Below are 23,185 nucleotides of genomic sequence, written 5' to 3'. Positions count from 1 at the left end.
CTGGCATCTGTCTCACCCCCTTCCCTTGCTCTGGGCCAGGGAGGTGCTTGCTGTCCTGAGAGTATGTGCCACGGGCACAGTACCACATGCCAGTACCTCAGGGCGAGGGGAGCACAAAGCCCCCTTGCCCCTGCCACAGGCTTGGGTTGCACCCAGGGCCCTGGCGGAGCAGGGTGCTCCACTGCTGTGCAGCAGCTTTTGTAGACAAATGATCCCTGGGTGATCCCCCTGCACTGGAGGGGGCAGGATCTCCAGCTGACCCCCCGTCTGGCACCACCGCCACGGAGGAACATCGGCGGGTGGCAGGCGTGAGGCCGAAATGGCTGCTGTTGCACTGCAGGCGCGGATGCAAAGCTCGGTGCCTGGGGCCTGCAGGGAGGCAGCGGGTGGCAGCTTGGCTAGGCTCCCCCCGCACCATGCAGCCCACAGCAGGGTGGACGCCGTGCGCGGGCTGGGTGGGGGCTGCAGGCGCCAGGCCGTGCCTGGGTTGGCTGGGCTTCCACGGTGCTCATCTCGGATGCGGCAGCCTGCGCGGAGCAGGCCCCGCTGAGATCGCGCGCTCCGCGCTCCAGTTCAACCCGGGAGCTGGGCGCCGGGGGGCCGTGCTGCTGACAGCTCGATAAGCCCCGTTCGCCGCCGTCCCCTCTGCTCGCCGCCCCTCACCTGCCTTTCACGGCGGCTGCTGGGGCTCTGCGCCCAGGGCCCCGCGCGCCAGGGCGGCCGCTGGGAAGCCCTCTGTGCGTGTGCTCCCGGTGGGTGCGGGGGTCCTGCTGGCTGCGGGACCCCCTGCTCCGAGGCGCCGTGACTCTCCTGGGGATGCCGGGCATGGGGAGGCTGCAGGAGACCACCAGGGAGCCACCCAGCCCCGGGCCCACGCTCCTTCAGAGGGGGCTTGGCAGTGCCGCCCCTGCTAGCGCGGGGCTGGGCCGCGCTTTCTGCACCAGCCCGGGAAGCCGGAGCCTGCGCGTGCTTTGTGTGCTCTGACACTGAGTAGCTCCTCGGCAGCCCTCGGCCTCCTGGAGAGGATAGCTGGGGTGCAGGGCAGGGAGCCCCTTGTCGGAGGACTCGCATCTGGGGCCATGGCACAGGGCTGGGGCGCAGGAGATCTGGGCTCCGTTCCCAGCTCTGCCACGCAACCCGCGAGCGGCCTCAGTCAAACCCCGCGTCCCTCTGGGCGTTGGGTTCCCACCTGTAAAATGGAGCCGCTGCTGCCCCTTTTCTCCTCCGCCCGTCCTGAGGCACAGCGCGTGGGCCCTGCCTCGGCCCCAGCCCTGCAAGCACGACGCTGGCGGCTGCAGGCTCGGGGCCCCCTTCCGGGAAGAGGGTGCTGGCAGCCTTATGCCCAGGTGCGGGACGGTGGCATCTGTGGCGACGGGCCAGGATGTGCCCCAGCCGGCTGAGCTGGGGGGGTTGCCAGCCTGGTCGAGAGATCCTAGCCCCGCGACTTCCAGAGGCCACGCACGGGCCAGCACCTCGCTGCCGCGCGTGCCTGGCGTGCAAGCACCCGTCCAGCCCGGGCGCTGGGCCGCGGATGAGCGTGCCCGTGTGCGTGTGACAGGCGCCCGTGTCCGAAGGGCTCTGGGAGGGGTTCATGCCCCAGCTCGACCTCAGGCGGGCCCGCAGCCCCCGGCCCGCGGGGGGAGAGGGGGCCGAGAGCCTCTCAGCCGAGCCGCCGGGTCCGGAGGCGGGCGAGGGGGCGGCAAGCAGAGGCATCTGCCTGGCAGCGCCCCTGGCCGCACGGGAGCCGATCAGTGGCTCCTCCCGGGGCCGGCCGCGGGAGGATGGATGGCGCGCGGGGGCCCGAGTGGCAGCCGGCCGCGGCTGGAAGAGAGGAGCTGTCAGGCCCCTCGCGGTGAGGATGATGGAGCACCCCGGCGCCCCGGGTCCCGCCGGGGAGGGTCCGAGGGAATGCAGCCGGCCTGTCGGAGCCGAGCGGGGAGGTCGGGCCTTGCAGGGGCTGGTGGATGACGGGACGGGATGCAAAGGCGGGGACCCTTTGCGCTTGCTGCGCCGGGTCCCTGCTCTGCCAGGCAGGGCTCTGGGGCCTTGCCTGGAGCAGGAGGGATGCCATGCAGAAGGACACCCCGGGGCAAACCCCACAAGTGTTAATAAGGTGGGTTGGGGGATGGCGGGGGCCCCCAGGGCCGGTTCGCCTTATGGACTTGCATGCATCTTGTGTGCAGCAAGGGGCCGGGCTGGGGTCCTGAGCAGGGGGGTGCGGGGGCGAGTTGCGCCAGGGCAGGTACCGTGCGCCTGCTGCCTGGTCGGGGGTTGCGGTGGCGGTAACAGCAGCCCGCTTGCGCCAGTGCCCGGACCCGTCCTGCTGCGGGCCGGACCCGCCGTGGGGCGCGCGGCACGCAGGAGGATGCGTGGGTGGAGCAGGGAGCTCCGGCGAGAAAACCTGCCGGTGCAAGCGTCAGGGAAGCGGGTGCAGAGAGCCCAAGACGCAGCTTGGCCCCCGGGCACTCAGCCCGGCTTCACCCCGCAGCCCGGGCACGGCGGGCGCTGCCTCTCTCCCTCGCCGGCCTCCCATCACTGCCGCCTGGGCCTGCGCGGCCCGGCTCGGTGCTCGGAGCGTGCACACTGGGCCCAGCGGGCCCCATCCCGCTGCCCACCTGGCCGGGGGACCCGCGAGCGACGCGCCTCCGCACGGTGCCCGCCTGCCCCAGCCTGGGCACCGTGCTGCTCCTGCCCGGGCGCCGGCATGCTTCGGGGGGCAGGACGGGCTCTGGAGTCGCGTGGCGGGAGGAGCCGAGCGCATCCTTTGTTAAAACCTCAGCCATGCAGTAAATTTTTTAACTTACCAAATAGATCAATATCAAATTATCATGTCTCACATTCATAACTCTTAAGCAAGCAACAATGGGGAGAGACAAGGTCACTGGAGAATAAATAGCAGCAAAAGCTCTTAATGATCTATCATTCTCGACAGCCCGGGCACCCAGCACCCGCCCGGTGACAAGATCATTAATAAGGCTCCGCGGGAGCGCTATCGATCGCTGTGATGGATGAGCACAGGTAGCAAATACTGTAAAACACCTGGTTGTCACACACTCGGATGAGGAGTGTGACTCCGGCGGCGGCGGGGCTGCTCGCCGGCCGTTTCTGCTCAGCCCGTGTGCTTCCGAAGGACCTTTCGGGGCGGGAAATTACCGGCGGGGCCCCACGCCTGAGCCCGGGGTGCAGCACTCCTGCCCTCTGCCCCAGCAGCCAGGCGTGGAGAAGGGAGCTGAGATGGCGCTGGGCTTGTGGCTGCTGCTCTGCCCGGTGCTCGCCTGCCCTGGGTCCTCCCCCGGGTTCCCCAGGCCGCAGAAGGCGCCCAGCGAGCAGGGCAGCATCGGCGGATGGGTGCGTCTCATCCGCAGCACAGGTCTCGATGGCAGCGTGGGACGGCCTTCGGGTCAGGTCCGGGCAGGGTGTCCCTCCTCGGGGGTCGGGGCTGGCCCGCCGGTCTCCTGTGCGGGACCGGAGGCAGGAGCCGGGGCAGGGGTGATCGAGGTCTCCCTGGAGCCAGGGAGGTTGGCAGGTCCCCGGGTCTTGCGTCCGTCTAGAGACGCCCAGCCTCGGGCCGGGGGGAAGGCAGGCTGGCTGCTGCTCCTGCTCCCCGCTGTCACCGCCCGGGTGGGTGGGTCCCGCCTGTACGTCAGACCCGCTCGTTAAAAGCCTGGTGGGCGCGGTGGGCCGGACGTGTGCTCGGCAGGACAGCCGCGGCAGGACAGGAGAGCTACCATGGACTCGGTGCCCGGCAGACCTCCTCCTGCTGACCCGCCCAGGCCTCGGGGCTTGGCAGCGGTGCCCGAGGAGCCTGGCTCTACCCCGTGCCCAGGGCCCTCTCCAAACGCCCCGTCCTCCCCCATCGCGGCCCATGGCACATCTCCTGCGCCGAGCAGGCCGGCAAACCACCGTGGGAAAGGAGGGCAGCGGGGAGCCCCCTGACTGCCCCCAGCCCCGCCTGGGTCTCTCCACGTGTCTCGTCCGTCCGCCTTTGATCGGCTTGCACTGCACGTTTGCACTGACAGTCTGATCCTACGTACACAACCATTCAATTACTCTGTAATGGCTACAGGCTATTAAGTCATCAATCTACTTCATTACAGCCTGCCAGGCCTTTTCCCGGCACCATGCAATCAAAACCATTCAAACAACAGCCCCCACCAAAAGTAGCATCCTTAATGCATCGGCGCTCGCTCCCTTTAACGCCCGCTGCGAGCCGCGCCGCGCTCGGGAGCTGTCGGGAGGCGACGGGGATCCCGCGGACGGGGTCTGCTGCACCCACGGCTTTACCGAGGTCCCCGGGGGCCTCTAAAAAGCTGCTGTTCCCTGTGATGCTTGCTGCCCGGGGAGGTGTGACAGCTAAGATCTAAGGGAGCACAGGAGCAGGGGTGTAGGGCGCTGGGTGGGACAGACCACTGCTTTGGCCCCGGATCTGCTCACGGCCCCCAGCGGGCTGGGCAGGGTGGGCGGGGGGGTCTGGGACATCGCTGGCAGGAGGCGGGTGGGATGCGCCGTGTCCCCGAGTTGCTGCCAGGCCCTCGTCCCCACTAAAGGGACAGACGTCCCGGTGGGAATGGCCGAGGCTGGGGCCACGGCGAGGCTGGGCCACGGCACGGCACGGCGCGGCACGGCAGCCAGGGCGGCTCGCTTTCGAGCTCGACGCGGAGGTGACAAAGCAGGGGCTGTTGTGCTGGAGCCTCTCGGGCAGGGACGCTCAGGCCAGCCAAGGGACCAGCTGCTTTCCTGACCTGGGGCGGGACGCTGGAGACGTGGCGTGGGCTTGCTGGTCCCTGTGCTCTGCAACCCCCCAGCCCCGGTCCTGCTGGGACGAGCGGGGCTGGGCTTGCACCCCACGCGGCGGCGGTGGGATCTGGCGGGGGGGTCGGCCGAGACCCTGCCACGAAGGGCGGTGGGCAGACCCCGCAGCCGGGCGGGAGGGCGCGTGTCTTACGAAGGCGGTTGTGTTGCACCCACCCCCTCTGCATGGCACGCGTGATCTGTGCACCCGGCTGCTGTCGGGACTCCCTCCCCCTCGTCCTGGCCTGCTTGCAGGCACTGACGTGCCCCTCATCCTGTCCCATGTGCTCTCCCGCGCCTCCGGGCACAGTGCGTGCCCCTCGCACCCCGCCACCTTGCAGGCGAATCCCAGGCGTCCTGCCCCCGCCCGCGAGCTGGGCAGGCCGAGCGGTGCTGGCGCTGGCGCGCTTTGCAGCCCACATCAGCTTTTATGGCCATATAAAATCCCAAGCTTGGGTGGCTTTATGGCTGCTGCTCTGGCATTCACCAGCTGGCTTCTCTCTCTCTGGTGGGGTGCTGGCTCGCCCTGCCCCGGTGCCCCGCGTCCGTCCCACGCCCTGGCCCCTGCGGGGCTCCCCTGGCCTCCCCGTGGGTGGTGGCTGAGGGAGGGTGCTGGCACGGGCACGGGGGTGGAAGGAGGCAGCACTCGTGCTGTGGGCCGCGTGCACTCGGCAAAACAAACCGGCACCCAGGGGTCCGGGCGGCGCTGCGGCGAGGCCTGGCGCAGGCACACCGCTCTCCCGGCTGTTTGCTCTGGGGCCCGTGGCCTTCCGTGTCTGCCAGCTCAGGCTTGGCGCCCCGCCTCCTGCCCAGGACGCCTTTGGTCAGCCTGGTGCTTCGCCGCAAGTTGGGCCGGGTGAGCGGGAAGAGAGACGTGGTCTTTTGCAGATTTGGCTGGTCCCAGACTGGTGGCAGACCCCACAAAGGGGGGGGTGAGAAGTGTGGGGGCCGGGTGCTTGTGAGCTTAGCCTTAGGAGACCTGGAGCTCGGCCCCGCTCCGCCACAGCTTCCCCGCATGCCCCTGGGCATGTCACCTAGCTCCGGTGCCGGCCGCACGGGCTCAGCTGCAAGCTCTCTCCCCGGATGGACGCGCCGAGGACGGCTCCCGTGTTGACTTCGGAGCATCCGGCTCGCCGGGCAAAGTGGGGCGAGGGGTGCCACGGGCCGGGGCGGCCGCAGGGAGCGTGCCGTGACCCGTGTCGATTGGCTTTGATGCGTCTTTCCATGGGTCTGGGCAGCCCCCGGGCTGCCGCAGCCCCCCAGTCCCCGCGCCAGTGGCAGGGGGCATCTGCTCCCCCCGCTCCTCCTGCCACAGTGCATCAGGATCCCGCGAGGCAGCCGGGGCCCGGGGCCGGGGCAGGGCGAGGCGGTGAAGGAGAAGGAAATCGGACGCTCGTCAGGGGCAGCGGGGGCGGACAGCCCCTCCCCGCCGCGCCCGCTGGCGTGGGACCTCCGGGCTGCGCGCCCCCCGAGCCCTGCGCTCTCCACGAGCGGGCGGCAGGCAGGAGCCGCGGGGGCTGGCGGCACGAGGGGGCCGCCCGGTTTCCGCCGCCCCGCGCCGCGGCGCCACGCGCGGGGGGCCGATGGCTTTCTGCTGCTGCCCGGTGCCTGCGTGCAGCCCTGGGCCCGCCGGGAGCGGGGCAGGCAGGAATCGCCCCCTCCCTGCCCGACAGACACCTCCCGGCTCGGGACCCCCGGACACTCCCCGCGCGGGGCACGCGGGCCGGGGCGGCATGCCTGCGGGGAGCGGCTGGGGGGCTCTGCCCCCCCCCGGGCCCGGGCCGCCCGCTGCTGGTGCGCGAGAGCCGCGCCGTGCGCCCCGTCGGGCCGTGCCCGCGCGCTGGGGGGGGGGGGCTCGGCTCCCCGCAGCAGCGGGCGGCGCGCGAGGGCGGCGCGGGGCGTGGGGCGGGCGGGGCGAGGGGGGTGCCGCCTGCACGAGCCGGGCAGCCCCGGCGGCCCCCGCGGGTGTGAGCGCACGCTGCCCGCTTGCACGCGGCTGCGCCAGGCCCGTGCGCCGGTGCAATGCTGCCACCTGCTGCCGGCCCCGGGGTGCGCTCCCGCGGCGTGCTCGGGGCACGCGCCCCCCCGGCGGCACGGGGGCGTGCGGAGGTGCCTCGCCCGGGGTCCGCAGCCGGGCAGCGCCTCTCCGCGGGCCCCCGCCCGGCCTGGGAGCAGACGCAGGGCTCCTGGCCCGGGGCAGCTCGCGCCGGGGCCGCGCGGGGTGAAGACCGGCGCGAGCCCCCCACGCGGGGAGCCCCCCACGCGGGGAGCCCGGGCGTCCCGACCTGCCTCTGTCCCGCGCGGGGCTGCCGAGGGCCTGGCGCGGGGGCGCAGGTGGGAAGGCGAGCGGGGCGAGGGCCCGCGATGGTGCTGGGGGCTGCCAGCCCTGTGCCAGGGCTGCGGCGTGCCCTCCGGCGCGGCGCCAGGGGGCCCTGGTGCCACCTGCAAGGCGTCCGCGGGGCAGGTGTCCCGGGGCGAGGAGGGCAGGGGTGCCGCGACCCCCCTGCTCTCCGTGAGCCACGGGCAGGGGCAGCGGGTGTGCCGCCGCGGGGGCTGGTGCCTGCGCCTGCCTTGGCCCCTGCCGGCGCCCTGCGAGCGGACAGGCGGCACCCGCGCCCGGGGAAAGGGCAGCGCGGGGCTGGGCGCCGATCCTGGCCTAGGCGGCACCCCCGGCTGCGGCGGGGTGTCCGCGGGCTGCGCCCAGGGCTGTCGGGGCGGTGGGAAGGGGCGCCGCCCGCCAGGGCACCAGCACCTTGGGGCCGCCCCTTCGAGCACGCGAGCTGCAGGGGGATCTCGGGCGCGTGAATGCCATCCCAGTGCACTGGGCTGGGGGGGTGCAAATGTGAATGCACCCAGAGAACAGCGGGGGGGAAGGGGGGAAGTGCCGGCATGAGTGTACAGTGTGTGTGTGTGTGTGTGTGTAATGTGTACATGAGTGCGCCATGTGCATGTGCAAGTGTCAGCGTGTAAGTGCAATGTGTGCGTGCAGGCATGAGAACGCAGTGTGTGTGCAGGCATGAGTGCACCATGTATGCATGCAGGTGTGGGTGTGCCATGTGTACATGGAGGTGTGAGTATGCAGGGTGTCCAGGTGTGGGTGCAACGTGTGCGCGCAGGCACGAGCGCGCAGTGTGTGTGTGCAGATGCATGTCCAGGCACGAGCGTGCAGGTGTGCGTGCGTGCAGCTCGGAGTGCACCCACCACGCAGCGGGGCGTGCAGACGCGTGCCAGCCCCAGAGCCCCACCTCTCCCCCACGCGCGCTGCGAGTGCGCTCCGAGCAGCCGCCTGGGCTCGCTTCCCTTCGAGCGCGCCCGGGTCTTGCTCACTTGCGGGGGGCCCCCGCCGTGCCCCCGCCTGTCTCCCAGGCTCGGGCAGCCGGGGTGCAGCAGCTGGCGGGGGCCGGGGGCTTGGACAGCTCGGCGCGAGAGTCCTCGCGCGTCCGCCCCGGCGGGGTCCCGGCGCCGCCCGGGCCAGCTGCCACGTTCCCGCCGGGTGCGGGCCTCCCCGGCACCTTCCCGCGGCCTCTGGGCCGGGGTGGGTGCGGGCGCTGGGGGGCCACGGCGGAGGGTGGAAGGTGCCCCGGGCACCAAGCCCGGCCGGCTTCGTGCTGCGCCCACGCCGCTCTGCCACCTGCCCTGGCCCCCGCGGGGGGAGCCCGGGCCGCAGCTGTTGCGAAGCGTCCCCCGCCTGCCAGCGGGGAGGCCGAGCTCCTGCCCCGCGTGCCCCGCATGCCCGCGCGCGGCAGCTGGCCCCAGGCAGGGCGCCTCCCGGCGCTGTCCCCGCAGGGCAGGGCCTGGCACAGCGGGGCGCGGCGGTGCTGGGGGGCACGGTCATCCCCGCGGGCCTGGGGGCTGGAGGGGACAGCTCAGGGCAGTCGTCGTCGAGCTGGGACCCTGCCCCGGGCGAGCCCCCTCACCGGCGGGGGCAGGCCTGGGCCGTGCGGGTGCACAGCGGTGCCTTGCCGGGGGTGCAGCCAGGCGTGGGGCACGGACGGCCCGCAGCGCGGAGGGGCCTGCCCCCGCCCCTGCCCCTGCCCCTGCCCCTGCGCGCCGTGGGGAAGGGGGCAGGGCGGGGGCAGAGGGAGCTGGCAGGCAGAGGGTTAACCGGGCCGCTCCCCCCGCGGCCCCCGGGGTCGGGCCCGGGGTATGTGACCTGTGTGATGGGGACAGCTGCTGCGGCCCCCCCGCCTGATCCCCGGCCTCCGCGCTCACCGCACATGTGCTGTCACTCAGCCAGGCTCCAGTTTTATTTTAGCTCGCTCCGGCGCCCGGCTCCCACTCCCGGCCCGACGGCCCCGGCCCGCCCGCGGCCCCCGCCATGGACCGCGCTGTGCTGCTCGCCCTCTGCCTCCTGCCGCCGCTCTGGGCGCAGGTAAGCGGCGCGTGGGCGCCGTGCCCCGTGGGAAAGGCGCGGGGACGGCGGGCGTCTCCGTTCCCCGCCCGCGGACACGGAGGGGGCTGCCGGTGCCAGGCTGTGGGGAGGGGGCTGCCGGTGGGCGGAGGGGTGGCTCTGCAGCCTGTGCCCACGTGCCTTGGCCCCAGGGGAGCTCCCTTGGGGCCTGCCGTGTGGTCCTCACCTCCTCGGCGTGCCCAGCTCTCCCCCTCTTGGCCCTCCCCGTCCTGGTCCCTGCCGGGGGGTCCTCGGCGCAGGGTGCCTGGTCTGGGGGTGCTGGGTGGGCACCGGCCTCAGCACTGGGGAACCCCTGGAGCTGGGAGAGCTGGGCTGGAGGAGGGTTGGCCCCCTGGAAGCCCCCGGTCCCCCAGGCAGCACAGGCCGAGCAGAGCCGGGCACGCAGGGCAGGCTGCCAGCCCCTGGCTGGGCCCGGGGGGAGCAGGGGTGCACCCCCTGCACGCCCACGCCGTGCACATGCGTGCCCCGGTGGAGCCATCTGCACGCACCTGCCTGGGCTGAGCAGCTCACGCCCTGCGCACACGGGCACCGGCTGTGCGGCCATCTGCGCAGACCCATGCACGCACCTGGGCAGGCATTGCACGCGCGTGCCGCTATCTGCATGCACGCGCGCCAACATGCCTTCGCAGGCGTGTGCGCACCATGCCCTCTCTCCCAGGTGGGGGCAGGAGGGATGCAGCCGGACAGCTGTGGTACCCGCAGGGATCTGGGGTATCCTTGGGGATCGGCTGCCAGAGGGGGGAGGGGTTGGGGGGTCCTGGCGTGCCCGCGCTGGGATCACAGCCCCGTCCCGCTCCTGCGCCCGGCGCCGGGGGTCCCGCCGTCCTGCCCGGCCGGCCGGGAGTCAGCGGGGAGCCCGTGACAAGCGTGAAGCGTGGCGAATGCCACCGTGGAGCTCGGCCTCGGCCTGCGGGCGGGCATTTGGTTCACATTAGCTCCGCTCGGCCCTCTGCCCCCAGCCCCGGGGGGAGGGCGTGAGGGAGGGGGCCGCCGCAAGCGGAGACGTGTGCGTGTCAGAGCCCCTCGGCCCCTCTGCTCTGCGGGTGCCCGAGCCTGACCCACGACCCCTGCGAGCCCGGCCCTGGCCCCCCAGCCGCTCCGTGGACGCCCCCACATCCTGCCCCCGCGCGGCGCGGGCTGCAACGTGGCCGGGGACAGTCGAGGAGGCCAAGTCCGTGCGGCTGGCCCGGCTGGCCGGGCCCCCGCGCCTGGGCCTGATCCAGCATGCATTAACCCCGTCCTCGCCCTGCTCAGAGGGCAAGGGAGGGCGCGCTGGGCAGAGGCAGCCCCTGCTCCCCTGGGCCCGGGGCGGGGGCCGCCTTGGCCAGCTGCTGCGGCAGGAATCCGGAGCGGGGCCGGGCGCGGGGGGGCCATTGGCCCGGTCAGAGGGCACGGGCTAAAAATGTCTGCTCTCCTGGGATAGGAGTCATTTGCTGCCCCCCTCCGGCTCCCAGCTCCGTCCCCCAGCCCGGCCAGCGCTGCCCCCATCCCATCGCCGGGGCTGGGATGCCCTCCCGCCCGTGTCCAGCACAGCAGCCCCGGGAGCCAGGGGCTCAGCCTGGGCTCCCGGCTTCGCCGCGACCGTGGGAGCGCGGGTTGCAGAGACACGGGGGCTGCGCAGGCCCGGGGAGAGGGTCTGGGCTCCGGGCCAGCTCTCTGCACGCAGGGCCCCGTCCCAGGGTCGGGGGCAGGCTGGCTTGATGGGTGCTCACAGCCCCCTGAGCGCCCCCGGAGCTGAAAGGACAGGGATCAGAGCAGCTTGACCCTTGTGCACGGGGGATGGAGGGACACGGGTGGGTGTCCTTTGGGGGACCAGGGGAGGGGCTTTGGGCTGGGAGTGCCTCGCTGCAGGGCCCTGTCTGCAGGGGCGGGGGTGCCGTGGTCTCTGCCTGCAGAAGCCCAGCTCTGCCCGGGGCCACGGCACAGCTGCTGGGCGGTGGCGCGTTCCCCGCTCGCCACAGGCCCTGCCTGCTCCATTTATAGCCGGCGCGGCCGGCCCAGGTCCCCTGGGGCCTGCGGGATCCCACGATGAGCGCCTTGGCTCCTCTCCGAGCCCAGCCAGCGTGGCCCCTGCCCCACCCCCGGAGCCACGTCCGATCGGGGGGGAGGGGGGAGGATGCTGGGCAGACACCCCCCTTCCACGCCCCCCAGACAGCCCCCTGCCCCCCCAGCGCCTCTCCCAGGGCAGCTGTTCCCTGACGCCCCTGCACAAAGGGCTCTTGTGTGACGCGGCTGCGGCCTCGGCCACACCTGCTCTGGCCGCTCACAGGTTTCGGCGGCTCGCGGGGACGCTGGCTCTTGGGTGGGGGAGGGCTCCGATGACGCCCCCAACCCAGTTGCGGTTGGGTCGGTGCAGAAACAGCTGGGGAAGGGGCACGCTGGGAAAGGGGTGGTGAAGGATGGTTAGGGGTGGTGTCGTGCTGTATACATGGGGGTGTTTGCAGTGTGCGCATGCGTGTCTACACGTGCACGCGGGGGTGTGGGTCTGCCTGGGAGCATCCGTGTGTGCAGGGTGTGAGTCCCGGGGCAGCGCTGACACCCCCAGCCCACCACGAGGCCATGCCGCACCCCGGGCGGTGGGGAAGGGGCAGCTCTGAGACGCCGGGTCGTCTTGTCGCAGCGCCCGGCCGCCGCGAGGTGTCACTGCAGCCCCGCAGCTGGGGAGAGCTGGCCCCGTGCCCGTGCCCCCCGCCCGCCCGCTGTCTGTGCCCCTGCTCCCCCTGCCCAGGGGCCAACCAGGGCAGTGGTGGGTGAGGAGGGGTGCACAATGCCCACCCCCACCTCAGCACGAGCTGCACCCCCAGGTGCCAACACAAGCTCCTTCTCCTCCCTGCAGGGCCCCGGCCCATCCGGCGCAGCGCCCGCGGCCCCGGTCCTGCGCCCGTGGCGGCCGGAGGGGCCCCGGCGAGTGAAGCGGGCCTGGGTGATCCCCCCGATCAGCGTCTCCGAGAACCACAAGCGCATCCCCCACCTCCTGGTGCAGGTAGGAGCTGCTGGGCTGGGGGGTGACCTGGGGGCTGTGCTCGCACCCTTTCCTCCACTCTGCATCGTCGCACAACAGGCCACCTGCGCTCACTGAATTACACACATGCATTGTGAGCACACACCTGCAGCCTCCTCCATGGCGCACACATGCACGCATGCGCACGCACTGGTGCCAACTTGCATGTGTGTATACACACGCAAACACACACATTCAGCCTCCTCCATGGTGCATGTGCACACACACGACTTGCATGCACACTTGCATACACACCATCATGAACATTCATGGGCAGCCTCCTCCATCACACGTGCATGCGCATGCACAGCCCCCTCACCTTGAACACACACATGCAGCCTTCTCCGTGGTGTGCGTGCACACACACGACTTGCATGTACACTTGCATACACACCATCATGAACATTCATGGGCAGCCTCCTCCATCACACGTGCATGTGCATGCACATGCACACACCCTCCCACCTTAAACACACACATGCAGCCTTCTCCATGGCATATGCACATGCACATACATACATACAGTATCTGCCAACTTTCAGGTGTGTGTGTGTACATACACACTACACTTACCCACCATGAACACACATTTGCAGCCTCCTGCATGGTACATGCATGTGCACGCACACGAGTATACAATATCTGCCATTTTGCATGTATATCTTTATGCACATATGCAAGCTCACAGATATTGTGTGTGTGTGTGTGTGTATAAAATGTTTATAAAGTCCTTGTGCAACTTTAAACTGTAATAACTTTGGAGGTGCACATGATAGAAGCAAACTGCAAACGGCGACTGAAAGCAGAACTCAATTTTAACTTAATACAGTTCAGATGTCTACACTTCAATATACGTATCTCATGAGACGGCGTTCAGTCTGATTTTCCAACTCATAGAAAACATTTTCCAGTTGCTGCTGTGAGATTTCATGAATTGCACTTGTGATCCTTACCCTCTGCATAGCGTACACTGTGCTAAAAAACATAAGGCATGATGCTTTCAATTGCTGTTTAGAGTGTGCCTCTATCATGTGTACATCCGAGGGGATTACAGTTTCAAGTTGCACAAGGACTTTTACAAACACCCTGTATAACACACACACACACGCATGTGTAGCCTCCTCCACGGTACATGCATGCATGCATACACGCACCTGCCGACTTGCACATACACATCTACACACACACATGCACATGTGCACCTATGCACACACTAATCTACCGTTAAGTGCAAGGCCACAGCCCCGCCCCCCCTAGCATTGCGCACAGGACCCTTCCCCTTATGCCCGGCCCTCACGGTGCACTGCAGGGGTGGGGGCATGCATGGGCGGGCAGCGGTGGGTGAGGCAGCACATGCCACCCTTGGGCATCTCCTAGGGAAAGGGGGTTGAGGTGGGGGCTGTGAGCATCCTGCAGCAGTGCCAGCCCCATTGCTTCCTGGGTTTGTCCCCCACCCCGCCAGATCAAGTCGGACAAGCAGCAGCCCGGGGGCGTCATCTACAGCATCAAGGGGCCGGGGGTGGACGAGGAGCCGCTGGGCGTCTTCTCCATCGACAAGCTCAGTGGGAAGGTCTTCCTCAACACTGTGCTGGACCGGGAGCAGACCGAGCGCTTCCGCGTAAGCCCGGCTCCCCGAACGCCCCTGCAACACAGCCTCCTGCCTACCCCCTCCGGCTGGCTGCCCTTCCCCTAGCCGGGGGGCTTGCAGCTGCCCGGGGGTGGGCACTGCGAGCTGCCGGTGACACCCCGTCCTGTGCCCAGCTGAAGGCCTACGCGCTGGACCTGGGGGGCAGGACGCTAGAGGACCCCACTGACCTGGAGATCATCGTGGTGGACCAGAACGACAACCGGCCCCTCTTCCGGCAGGAGGTGTTCACGGGGCACGTGATGGAGGGCGCCGAGCCAGGTGGGTGCGTGGGGGCTGGCGCCGAGCCACCGGCGCGCTTTGTTGCATGTGCCAACGACGCGCCCTGGGTGCCAAGAAGGCGACCGGCGTCCTGGGCTGCGTTGGTGGGAGCGGTGCCAGCAGCTGGAGGGACGTGAGTCTTCCCCTCTATTCGGCACCGGGGGGGCCACATCGGGAGTCCTGTGTCCAGCTGTGGCCCCCACGACAGAAAGGATGTGGACACATTGGACAGAGTCCAGCAGAGAGAAATGAAAATGGCTGGGGCCTGGGGGACAGGCCTGGGGAGGAGAGGCTGAGGGAAATGGGCTGGTTGAGTCTGCAGAAGAGAAGACCGAGGGGGATTGAACAGCAGCCTCCAGCTCCCTGCCGGGGGGCTGCAAAGAGGCTGGAGCTGGGCTGGTCTCAGTGGGGCCGATGGCAGGACAAGGAGCAATGGGCTCCAGCTGCAGCAAGGGAAGCTGAGGTTGGATATTAGGGAAAACGCTCTCACTGGGAGGGTGGTGAAGCCCTGGAGCAGCTTACCCAGAGCGGTGGTGCAGTCTCCACCCTTGGCGGCTGTTAAGCCCCAGCTCAACAAAGCCGTGGCGGGGATGATGCAGCTGGGGCTGGTGCTGCTTTGAACGCGGGGTTGGAGTAGATGCGACTCCTGGGCTCCCTTCAACCCTCATTGTCTGTGATTCTGTAACTGTGTGTGTGCACGTGTGTGTTCACAGGTACCCTGGTGATGACGGCAGAGGCCACGGATGCCGATGACCCCGACACGGACAACGCGGTGCTGCGGTTCTCCATCCTGGAGCCAGCCACCGGTGCCTTCCACATCAACGAGACCACGGGCGAGATCCGCACCGCCCAGGCCGGGCTGGACCGAGAGGTAACAGGCCCTGGGGACCCGGCCCCTGCACTATGGGGTGGGGGGGCTGGGTGGTGTCCAGGGCGCTTTGCAAGCAGAGCCGAGGTGCTTGGGGCAGCCCTGGGGTGGGGCTGGCAGCGGCCGGGTGGGGGCTTTCAGTAGGTAGAGGTGTAGGGGGCACAGGGCCGAGCATGGCTAACGCAGGGGGTGACGGAGGGCAAGCAGGCAGCCCAACATGGCTCAGGCAGGGTGCACCGGGGTGGGGGTGCCCAGGCCATGCAGAGGCGGTCACTGGGGGCACAGGGCCATGCTGACAGTGCCAGGTGGTGACCCATGCCCATCCAGGCAGTGGCTGTGTATAACCTGACGCTCCAAGTAGCTGACATGTCCGGGGACGGCCTCACCACCACGGCTGCCGCGGTCATCTACGTGGACGACGTCAACGACAACCCGCCCGAGTTCACGGAGGACGAGGTAGGGGCTGGAGCCTCGGGGCTGGGGCCGGACGCCCGGGTCCCTTTCACCCCGCTGGGGGCCAGTGGGAGCGGGGCAGAGCGGAGCAACCCCCTCCTCTCCCGCAGTTCTCCCTGGAGGTGGCGGAGGACGTGCGGGGGGCCGAGGTGGGCCGCGTGCTGGTGCACGACAAGGACCTGCCCGGCTCCCCCAACTGGCTGGCGCGCTTCACCATCCTGGAGGGCGACCCCGAGGGCGTCTTCGCCATCCGCACCGACCCCCGCACCAACGATGGTGTCCTCTCCACCGCCAAGGTGAGGGCTACTGTAGAGATCCCCACCCTGGCGCACGCACCCTTGCCAGGGGCAGCTATGCCACGAGAGGGGTGGCGCAGAGGAAAGGGCACTTCAACTTCCTTGGGCGGGCTGGGACCCTGCTGGATGACGGCCCGTGGCTCCACATTCACCCTCTCTGCCCAGGCGCTGGACCACGAAGTCCGGGACCGCTTCGCGCTCACGGTCTCGGTGCAGAACCAGCAAGTGCTGGACCCCGCGGCCCCGCCGAGCGCCCGGGCGCTGGCCACGGTGCACGTGCGCGTGCGAGACGTGAACGAGGCGCCCGTCTTCCCGGAGAACCCGCGCTTGGTGAGCGTGGCCGAGGGGGCGCCGCCTGGCACCGAGGTCACCGTCTACCGCGCCAGCGACCCCGACATCCGCCAGCCCCAGGCCCTCAGGTGAGACCCTCCCCGGGGCAGGGGCAAGAACCACCCCTCGTCCTGCACTGGGGATGCCAGGGGGCCCCGCTGACCGGTCCCCGTCTGCCCCCAGCTACGCCCTGGCCTACGACCCAGCAGCCTGGCTGCGGGTGGAGCCGGGCTCCGGCCGGGTGCTGACCACGCGGGAGCTGCCACGGCTCTCGGCCTTCCTGCAGGGAGGCCTGTACACGGCCCTCGTCCTGGCCAGCGACAACGGTAAGGCCTGTCCTCCCTGCCCCCTCGCCCCAGCCCGCAGAGGGCAGTGCCAGGCCCTGACCCCCGCTTTCTGCGCTCCCTTGCCCCCAGGCGAGCCCCCGCTCACGGCCACGGGGACCCTCTCCATCGAGATCTGGGAGGTCAACGACCACGCGCCCGTCCTGACCCCGCTGGCCGGCGTCGTGTGCAGCCAGCCGGGCCGGGGCCGGCCCCTGCTGCTCAGCGCTACCGACGAGGACCTGTCGCCCCACGCCGAGCCCTTCAACTTCAGCCTGGGCTCCGGAGACCCCCAGCTCGCCCGCAACTGGACCCTCAGCCGCGTCAACAGTGAGGGGCCAGGGCTGGCGCAGGGAGCGGGGCAGAGCCTGGCCAGCGGGGCACACGCGGGCACCGTGTCCCACGACTCTCCATCTCCTCTCCCCGCCCGCAGAGACCCACGCCGCGCTGAGGCTGCTGGCGGAGGTGCCCGAGGGGCTCTACGTGCTGCCCGTGCTGGTCCGCGACTCAGGGAGCCCGCCGCAGGAGCAGAAGCAGCCGCTCAACGTGTCCGCGTGCCTCTGTGGGGACAGCGGCACCTGCTGGGAGGGGACTGTGGCCGCCTCCGCGGTGGGTGCCGGCCTCAGCTTCGGGGCCCTCATGAGCGTCTTGGGCACCATCATCCTGCTGCTGCGTAAGTGAGACGGCAGCCCCGACCTCGCCCCGCTCTCCCCCCGCTCCCCTCACCCCAGCCCCACGCGCCACGTCCGTCTGTCCCGGCAGTGCTGGTCCTGCTGGCCGCCATCGGGGAGCGGTGTCGGCAGCGCGCGCTGCGCAAGGGGCTGCTGGCGGGGTCTCGGGACGACCTGCGGGACAACATCCTCAACTACGACGAGCAGGGCGGTGGCGAGGAGGATCAGGTGAGACCGGCGGGGATCTGAGCCCAGCATGGGCAGGAGGAGCCCCGGGGACACCCCTAACCCCGTCCTCCCCGCAGGACGCCTATGACCTCAACCAGCTGCGCCACCCCGAGCTGTTCCCCCCGCCGTCGCTGCGGGGTAAGCAGCCGCTCCGCAGGGACGCGCCGTACAGCTACGGCTCTCCTCTGTACCCCCGGCGCCTGCCCGCCGGCCCCTCCGACATCGAGGACTTCATCAACGAGGTGAGAGGAGGCAGGTGGGCCGTGGGGGACCCCCCGCCATGTTCCCCAGCCAAGGCCTGGGGTCCTGTCCAGCTCCCAGGGCCGTGGCTCTGCCACCCCACTAGGCCCCGTCCTTCGGACGCAGCAGAGCTAAACTTTAGAGAGGAAGATGTGCCGACTGCCCATCCCACAGCTCCCAGACCTGGTCCTTGAACATACCCCCCCCTCTGCCGGGCACGTGCACCCTGCCGCAGGGCCCTGCTGCGCCTGACCTCCTTCCTGCACCCCCAGGGGCTGGACGCAGCCGACAGCGACCCCAGCGTGCCTCCGTATGACACGGCTCTCATCTACGACTACGAGGGCTCGGGCTCCGTGGCCGGGACGCTCAGCTCCATCGTCTCCAGCCTGGAGGATGGCGACCAGGACTACGACTACCTCCACGAGTGGGGCCCGCGCTTCCGGCGCCTGGCGGACCTGTACGGGCAGTAGCGGCGGCCGGGGCGCTGCACCAGGCTGCCCCGCTCCAGCGTGCGGCACGGGCGCCTGCGGCACAGGGGGACTTTGCTTTCAGTGACACACATGCACTAGGGTTTTCCCAGCTTTCAACCCTAAACCTGCAACTTTTTGCACAGGGAGAACAGCCCCAAGCCCCTGGTGCATGGGACAGCAGCCCCCTGCCCTGTCCCTAGCCCCCCCCAGCCCGGCTGGGAGAAAGCACCTGTGCAGCACAGCAGAGGCTCAGGCCCAGGCCCTGCTCCTGGCTACAGGCCGTGGTCCATGGAGCGATACAGGGCAGGGCTCTTCCTTGCAGAGGCAGAGCAAGGGGGGAGGGAAGGGGATCATTTACCCAAGCCAGAGGGACCCCTATGCTGGACTTCTGCAGCACATGAGGAGCAGCAGCAAGGGAGCCAGCCTTGGGAGCGTCTGGGCCAAGGGTTGAGAGCACCGAAGCCAAGGCAGGGGCAGGACCACGGCCCAGACAGCAGCTGAGCAAGCAGCGCCAGGCTGGGGGCAGCAGGAGAGGACAAGGGCCCAGGCAGGGACCAGACAGCAAGGGGCACAAATACAGCAGGGAAGGGGACTTGGAGCCTGGAGAGAGGAGCCAAGACCACTGCAGGCAGCGCTAGCACCGTGGGGGCAGGCCGAGGGGGTGGGGACGTGCACCCAAGGCAAGGGAAGGCCCCCGGCCGCTGGGAGCCAGGACAGCCTGGGAGAAATAAAGCAGAGCCAAGCCCGGGCTAGAAACAAGGCACTTTATTGGCAGCGCCGGGCACACAGGGAGCGTCACCCCCCACCCCGAGCTGGAGCCTGCCGGGGTGAGGTCTGCCCCTGGCCTGCAGGGTAGGGGGACAGGCACCGTGTGCTGCAGGACCCCCCAGGCACAGCACGGGCACGGACGCAGAGGGTCTGTCCTGAGCACAGCGCGGGCACCTTGCAGCCTGTAGCGTACGCTCACAGGACCACCCCAGCGCCCAGCTGCCCCATGCAGCCCCCAGACACTCCCGGCCTCCGCACTCCCCTCCCCGCGGCCGGTTGCAGCTCCCCCACTTTACGTCCATACCGAACACTGGACCCAGCTATGTCCCCAGACGGGACCCATAGGCACGGGGGGTGGCCGGCAGCAGGCGAGGGCCCCGGTGCGTGGAGCCCAGCAGCTTCTTGGTGGCCGTGACAAGGCGGGCGTAGCTCTGGGAGTCATCCTGGCTGTGGGACAAGAGCAGGGGTAGCCGGTCCTTGCGGCGCGAGGCCCGGAAGAGCGCGGGCCGGCGCTGGCGCTCCCCGTCCTCCACGGACTCGGGCAGGGCCTTGCCCTTGGTCTCGGGCAGCAGCATGATGCTGAGCACGGAGAGGATGGCAAAGGAGGCGAAGACTAAGTGGTGCAGGAAGAAGCCACGGCTGTTGCGGATGGCCATGATGGGTGCTGTCGCCTGGCCCATGAAGCTGGCTGCCAGGATGAGGCCCAGGCCCGAGCCCCTGCAAGGGAGAGCAGGCTTCAGCACCTAGCCACGGAGCGGAAGTAGGCGCCACAGCTCAGCGCTGCCATGTGCCCACCCCTGAAAGGGGCAAAGCAAGGCCCTCTCTTACCTGAGCACGGTGGGGAGCACCTCGCCAGCGAAGAGGATGCTGAGCATAGCGACGGCATGCGAGGATGTGATGCCCAGGACAGAAAGGGTCAGCACCACCGAGTCCAGCAGGTCTGGGGGGAGGAGGGAAGCAGTTGGGGAGACCCACTTGTTGCCCCCAGTGCACCCTAAGCCTGGAGCAGCAGGCTGGAAATAGAAAGCAGGACCAGCGCCATCCACGGGACGCTCCAGAGACCTGAGGGTGGGAGGGGAGGTCTCCCACGCTATATCCCAGCACTGTGTGCACAGCCACCCGTGGGCTGGGGGGGAGGTCCCCCATCACCCTGGAGCGCCCAGGGGCACTCGGTACAGGCAGCAGGACGTCAGAGGGGGTGGACTCCCAATTCCCCCGTGGCTCAGGGAGCACCCCTGCATCCCGCAGGACAGAAGTGGAGCCCAAGGGTTGCTCACGAGCCGCCCCGCGCCTTACACTGGGTGAGCGCCAGCAGCAGCAGCGAGGCGATGCCCGTGAGGATGGTGCAGAGCAGCAGCATGGCACGCCGCCCAAAGCAGTCCACAGTGAGGCAGAGGCAGAGGCAGGCCACGGCCTCGGTGGCCGCCAGCAGGAAATAGGAGAAGTAGAAGCGGGGCGGGTAGGGTGCCAGGTTGCGGGTGAAGCAGTGTCGGATGCCATTGCCGATGAACCTGGGGGGAGATGCACGTGCACAGGTGTGTGTCTGTCCCCATCACCTTCCGGGCTCAGCCTGGTCCGAGCCACGGGGCTGGGACTGCAGGGATACAAGGCAGGATGAAGCAGGTCCAGCCGCCATGGCCGGGACGAGGGGCACACGGGCCAGGCCTGGCGCCCAGGCCGGGGGCAGGAAGACGCTGAGGAAGAAGTGCGGGGACCCCAGCAGCCCCCCGGTGCCCACGCGTTGTGGTCCTTACGCAGTGAACCCCAGGATGAGGCTGTTCTTCCAGATGACGCGGGTGTCGACGATCTCGCAGACTGAATGGTACCGGGGCAGCGGGGGCCCCTCCGACAGCGAGTCCAACTCTGTCGCTGCAAGGGGGCAGGGTCAGCGCGGGCAGCGGGGCGGTGGTGGGCTCCAGCCCCAGCGCCCCCAGCCCTCACCTGCGAACAAGTGCTCCCGGCTGTAGAAGTCGTCCTCCAGGGTCACGCCGTTGCCCTCGGCCAGGCGCCGCAGGACCGCCCTGCCCTTCTCCAGCTGCCGTGTGGCCAGGAGCCAGCGGGGCGACTCCGGGAAGAGCCAGGGGCAGCTGCGGGGGTGGCAGCACCACCATCAGTGGGGTCCCAGGGAGCGCTCCAGCCCCCACCGGCAGCATTAGGGAGAAAGCAGCAGCAGTCCCAGCCCCCTCCTCCACACCAGCCTGGGCACAGACCCTGCCCCTCACGCCCCGTGCCCAGGGACACGGCAGGCCCCAGCTCCACGAGGCACCCAAGACAGGCAAGCCCTGCCCCGGCCCCTACTCTTCCCCATCCTTGCGCCACCCCCCGGGTCTGGCCCGTCCGGCCCAACAGCTCCAGCCTTGGCAAATATTTACCCGTGGCGCCTGCCCGCAGCACTCGAGATGGAGGGTGCGGGCAAGCTTTGATCCGCGCCGGCCTCGGAGAGGCTGGAGCTGCACTCGACTGTTCCCAGGGCCAGAGCAGCCCCCCATCCGCCGCAGGGGCCGGTCCTTACCTGGCGCAGACGGCCACCGCCGCCAGCAGCAGGGTCACGGCGCCCTGCAGCACCCGCCACTCCTGGCACAGCACGGCCAGGCCGGGCAGCAGCAGCTCCCCCGCCACCCAGCAGCCGCCGGCCACCATGACCACCGCGAGGCGGTGCGGGGGGTCGCACAGCTCCAGCCCTGGGCACGACACAGGCAGAGGGGGCCCAGGCTGGCTGCGTGCCCGCACGCCCTGCTGCAGACCCGGGCTCCCCCCGCCGCAAAGCCCCAGCCCCGCGGGTGAGGCCCCCCTGCCCCAGAGCAGGGCCCCTGCAGGAGGGACCAGCAAAGGCGGCCCCGGCCCCGGACAGGGCTGAGCTCTGCCCCGGCCGCCCGAGGGCGGGAGCCGGGGGCGGCAGCTCCCTGCGCCGCCCGCAGAAGCGGGGAGACGGCGCTGGCATCGGAGCCGGGGAGGGCGCGAGCGGCCCAGCGGGCCCGGCAGGCGCGGGCACACTCACGTGCGACGTAGAGGGCGAGGAAGGCGCCGGCCAGCGCGGCCCCCAGCAGCAGCCGCAGCACCAGCAGCGCGACGTAGTCCGGCGCCAGCGCCACGCCGGCGCCCAGCGGGGCCGCCAGCACCAGGGAGCCCACGAAGGCGGCGCGGCGCCCGAACCTGGGGGCCGGGCAGGGCCGTGAGGGCCAGGCGGGCGCGCCGGGGCCGGGGCCGGGGCGCCGGGGCCGGGGCCGGGCCGAGCGCGGTTACCTGTCGCAGGCCAGGCCCAGGAGGAGGCAGCCGCACAGCCAGCCCAGCAGGTAGGTGGTCTGCTCCAGAGGCACCTTCCAGCGGTCCGCGCACACCAGGTCCCACTGCGGGGGCAGCCGTGAGACCCTCTTCCCCGAGCCCCGGCCGCCGAGGGCCCGCCCGGAGGCAGCGACCCGGGCCCAGCGGGGCGCAGCCGCCCCGATCCGGAGGCCGCGGGCCGCGCCCCGAAAGCACCCAGCCCCCCGGGGCAGCAGCGGGCGGCCCTGGCCGGGGCCCTGCAGGGCCCCCGGGGCGCCTCGGCCAGGGGAGGGGCTGCCCCGGCCCGGCCCGGCCCCACGCACCTGGGTGACGAGGGTGGAGCGGAGGCCGGCGGCGGGCAGCGCGTAGTGCCAGGCGCGGGCGCAGGGCGCGGGGCCGGCGGGCAGCGAGGCGTTGGGCGCGGGGCGGCGCAGCGCGGGGGCGGCGGCTAGCAGCGGCCCCGAGAAGAAGCCGAGCGCCAGCGGCAGCGCCGCCGCCCACCCCGCCGCCGCCAGCGCCCGCGCCCGCCGGCCCCAGCCGCCCGCCGCCCGCAGCACCCGCGCGTCGAACTCCATGGCGGCCGCGCACCGGCACGCACGCGCCCCACTGCGCCTGCGCCGCCGCCGCGCCCGCCCTTAACCCCGCCCGCCCGCGCGGGTGCGCGCGCAGACAGCCCCGGCGAGAGCCCCCCCCCCCCCCCCGCGCCTCGTGCGGGGCCCGATGACGGCAGGGCGGTCGCACCGGGCGGGGGCAGAGGCGGCGCCCGGGCCCCGCACCAGCGTGCTGACAGCGTTGCCTGCAGCCTCCGCGCCCTGCGCAGGGGCAGGCCGGACCTGCCAGCCCGCCCGGGGCAGCGGGGGGGGCCCGAGCTGGCGGCGGCGGCAGCCTCGCGACACCCCCGGGCCCCGCAAGCAACCCGGACAGCACGGCGAGCAAGGCCGCCGGCGCGGAAGCGACTGCCGCCCCCGCCGCCGGCCCGCCCCACGCGGCACCGGGGGCTCGCGACACCCCGCTGCCTGCTCCGTGCGCCGCCCGCGAGTCAGGGCAGGGCTCCTGCCCTCCGCCCCGCTGCAACCAGCCCGGCCCGGCTCCGGCGGCGCTTGCGGGGGAGGAAACCCGCCACCCGCCACCCGCCGGGCACGCTGCCGCCCTCGACATCCCGGAGGCC

At 70.7% G+C, this 23,185-nt stretch overlaps 2 protein-coding genes across 5 annotated transcripts; one reads left to right on the top strand and one right to left on the bottom strand.

Annotated features, from left to right (window-relative positions):
• Positions 1-8,972: 8,972 nt before the first annotated feature.
• On the top strand, positions 8,973-18,747 carry CDH15 (cadherin 15). Its single transcript, XM_090062674.1, has 14 exons — positions 8,973-9,163; positions 12,039-12,185; positions 13,666-13,821; positions 13,965-14,109; positions 14,823-14,980; positions 15,305-15,433; positions 15,541-15,726; positions 15,892-16,145; positions 16,240-16,382; positions 16,473-16,709; positions 16,813-17,052; positions 17,142-17,278; positions 17,356-17,520; positions 17,791-18,747. Exons 1-14 carry the CDS (start codon positions 9,110-9,112, stop codon positions 17,986-17,988), a joined length of 2,349 nt encoding a protein of 782 aa, XP_089918800.1. The 5' UTR covers positions 8,973-9,109; the 3' UTR covers positions 17,989-18,747.
• On the bottom strand, positions 18,739-23,183 carry SLC22A31 (solute carrier family 22 member 31). 4 transcript variants are annotated; one of them, XM_090062666.1, is made up of 9 exons: positions 22,341-23,183; positions 22,000-22,103; positions 21,755-21,909; positions 21,129-21,437; positions 20,698-20,843; positions 20,511-20,625; positions 20,053-20,267; positions 19,585-19,769; positions 18,739-19,473 (listed from the first exon to the last, which is right to left on the bottom strand). In XM_090062666.1, exons 1-9 carry the CDS (start codon positions 23,173-23,175, stop codon positions 19,195-19,197), a joined length of 2,343 nt encoding a protein of 780 aa, XP_089918792.1. In that variant the 5' UTR covers positions 23,176-23,183; the 3' UTR covers positions 18,739-19,194. The 4 variants fall into 4 exon arrangements, with proteins under 4 accessions (XP_089918792.1, XP_089918790.1, XP_089918794.1 ...); XM_090062664.1 differs by having other exon boundaries at positions 19,585-19,696; XM_090062668.1 differs by having other exon boundaries at positions 19,585-19,696; positions 21,269-21,437; positions 22,341-22,635.
• Between the last annotated feature and the right edge of the window lie 2 nt (positions 23,184-23,185).

The sequence above is a fragment of the Crocodylus siamensis genome, chromosome 9, assembly GCF_052110815.1.
Source record: "Crocodylus siamensis isolate JL-2025a chromosome 9, ASM5211081v1, whole genome shotgun sequence".
Classification (NCBI taxonomy): Eukaryota; Metazoa; Chordata; order Crocodylia; family Crocodylidae; genus Crocodylus; species Crocodylus siamensis.
This window is presented reverse-complemented; position numbering and strand designations above follow the sequence as displayed.

Bases quoted from the DNA above. Each gene is read 5' to 3' on its own strand.
- SLC22A31 (XM_090062664.1), bottom strand. From the start codon at position 23,175: ATGTCGAGGGCGGCAGCGTGCCCGGCGGGTGGCGGGTGGCGGGTTTCC. The intron at 21,910-21,999 runs GTAACCGCGCTC...CCCGGCCCCCAG, and splicing joins CTGGGCCTGGCCTGCGACAG to GTTCGGGCGCCGCGCCGCCT. The intron at 20,844-21,128 runs GTAAATATTTGC...CCACCCCCGCAG, and splicing joins GCTGCGGGCAGGCGCCACGG to CTGCCCCTGGCTCTTCCCGG.
- CDH15 (XM_090062674.1), top strand. From the start codon at position 9,110: ATGGACCGCGCTGTGCTGCTCGCCCTCTGCCTCCTGCCGCCGCTCTGG. The intron at 14,110-14,822 runs GTGGGTGCGTGG...GTGTGTTCACAG, and splicing joins GATGGAGGGCGCCGAGCCAG to GTACCCTGGTGATGACGGCA. The intron at 16,383-16,472 runs GTAAGGCCTGTC...CCTTGCCCCCAG, and splicing joins CGTCCTGGCCAGCGACAACG to GCGAGCCCCCGCTCACGGCC.